General features: G+C 38.4%; 1 protein-coding gene across 1 annotated transcript; it reads left to right on the top strand.

Moving 5' to 3' along the window:
- The first annotated feature begins 528 nt into the window (after positions 1 to 528).
- LOC114631948 (ubiquitin-conjugating enzyme E2 L3) lies at positions 529 to 1,112 on the top strand. Its single transcript, XM_028780326.1, has one exon. It carries the CDS (start codon positions 535 to 537, stop codon positions 997 to 999), a length of 465 nt encoding a protein of 154 aa, XP_028636159.1. The 5' UTR covers positions 529 to 534; the 3' UTR covers positions 1,000 to 1,112.
- The last annotated feature ends 977 nt before the right edge of the window (positions 1,113 to 2,089 follow it).

The following is a 2,089-nucleotide window of genomic DNA, read 5'->3' on the forward strand; positions in this document are numbered from 1 at the left end:
ATGAACATGAAATTTATGTCTAAATAACAGAATAACCAGAGTGCTAGACAAGAAATCTAATTTCGTGGTGACAAGCAGATGCAATAGACCAGATCCAGCCACATGGCCCCAAAAATTAAAGAATAAAGAATGAGGAACAGCAAGATATGTGCATGGTTAGAAGGCCTTGACAAATTGTCCTGATTGACCATTTTTCCAAAATGGACCAAGAGTTCAATCAACTACCAGAAACTTGCTGTTGCTTTGGGCTTAAGTTTCATTTTCATTGAAAGGTACGTACTGATGAAACTTAATTTTGCTAGAATGCAATATGCCTTTAAGGGAGACTGATTCAAATAAGAATGATGCCTTAAAAGTAGGGTCTTTGAGAACCACAAGTTCAGGGATACTGACACAATTTATGTAAATGGGGTAAAGGATAGCAAAAAAACAGATCAGGAACGATAGCCCTTTTTTGGCCAAGACAGAACTAAGGACATTGCCAGCTTCTGTTCAAAGACATGGACAAGAATTAGGAGTGTGAGCAGATCCAAGATGGCGGCCAGCAGGAGGCTGATGAAGGAACTTGAAGAGATCCGCAAATGTGGAATGAAAAACTTCCGCAACATCCAGGTTGATGAAGCTAATTTATTGACTTGGCAAGGGCTTATTGTTCCTGACAACCCTCCATATGATAAGGGAGCCTTCAGAATTGAAATCAACTTTCCAGCAGAGTATCCATTCAAACCACCCAAGATCACATTTAAAACAAAGATCTACCACCCTAACATCGATGAGAAGGGGCAGGTGTGTCTGCCAGTAATTAGTGCTGAAAACTGGAAGCCAGCCACCAAGACTGACCAAGTAATCCAGTCCCTCATAGCACTGGTGAATGACCCCCAGCCTGAGCACCCACTCCGGGCTGATCTAGCTGAAGAATACTCTAAGGACCGTAAAAAATTCTGTAAGAATGCTGAAGAGTTTACAAAGAAATATGGGGAAAAGCGACCTGTGGACTAAAATCTGCCATGAGTGATTCCAGCAAGTTTGAGCAGAGACCCCGAGCAGTGCATTCAGACACCCCGCAAAGCAGGACTCTGTGGAAATTGACACATGCCACCAACTGGCGTCTGCTTGTGGCAGTTAACTAACTTTCTACAGTTTTCTTAATCAAAAGTGGTCTAGGTAACCTGTAAAGAAGGATTAAAAAATTCAGATGTTCTAAAAAAAAAAAAAAAAAAGAATTAGGAGTGTTCACTTTCAGCATCTCTGTCCTGATTCTATCTAAACAATTTCTGTCTCCAATTCTTATCAAAAAAGATAAGCTAGTAAGGCAAAATTGGCTGGTTTCATTCGGACTCTGAAGACTTCTAGCTTTCACTGAGAAAGGACACTGTAAAAAAAACTGGCTACTAATGTATTGATTAATAATGACATAATTGCAAATATTTAACATCAATTATTGATTTTTTCCTTAGAGATCTTGAAAGTGTAAAATCACCAGCTTTAGATGAACTTACCTTATATGGGTAACATATTTGTACATAGAGTTAAGCAAAGAACTTTCCCAAAATTTAGTGTAGCAATAAGAATGATATAAAATAAAAGTGAAATAGAAAAAAAGAACACATATGGGGATGAGAAATGACAGTTTTTATGCTCTTAATCCATGAAACCACTCAAATACAATTAGTTTGCCTCCTCTCCTCAGAATTGTATGAAATGTGCTTGCCCTCTATATTATTATAAGAAAACCACAAAACAAACCTCATCAGGCATAGGATAAGATCAGGATGTCTCTAAGATTAAATTGGTCAGTGTTCTGTATCTTTCCAGAGAAAATTCCCTTGATACCTGAGGAAGAAATTCTAAAATAATACTTTCTGAGGCAGGAAGGAAAGATGAGGAAAATTAAGGGGATATGTGATAAGAAATTAGACCCTCATCCTTGGATCTACCTTTCTTGCTGATGGAGAACCAAGAAATATAAACACAGTTAATAATGCTAAAATTGTCAACAAAGACACACACACACACACACACACACACACACACACACACACAGAGAGAGAGAGAGAGAGAGAGAGAGAGAGAGAGAGAGAGAGAGAGA

Source organism: Grammomys surdaster, unplaced genomic scaffold (assembly GCF_004785775.1).
Source record: "Grammomys surdaster isolate TR1022 unplaced genomic scaffold, NIH_TR_1.0 369, whole genome shotgun sequence".
Lineage (NCBI taxonomy): Eukaryota > Metazoa > Chordata > Mammalia > Rodentia > Muridae > Grammomys > Grammomys surdaster.

What these genes read in the sequence shown, in the direction of transcription:
- LOC114631948 (XM_028780326.1), top strand. Translation starts at nt 535, where the DNA reads ATGGCGGCCAGCAGGAGGCTGATGAAGGAACTTGAAGAGATCCGCAAA.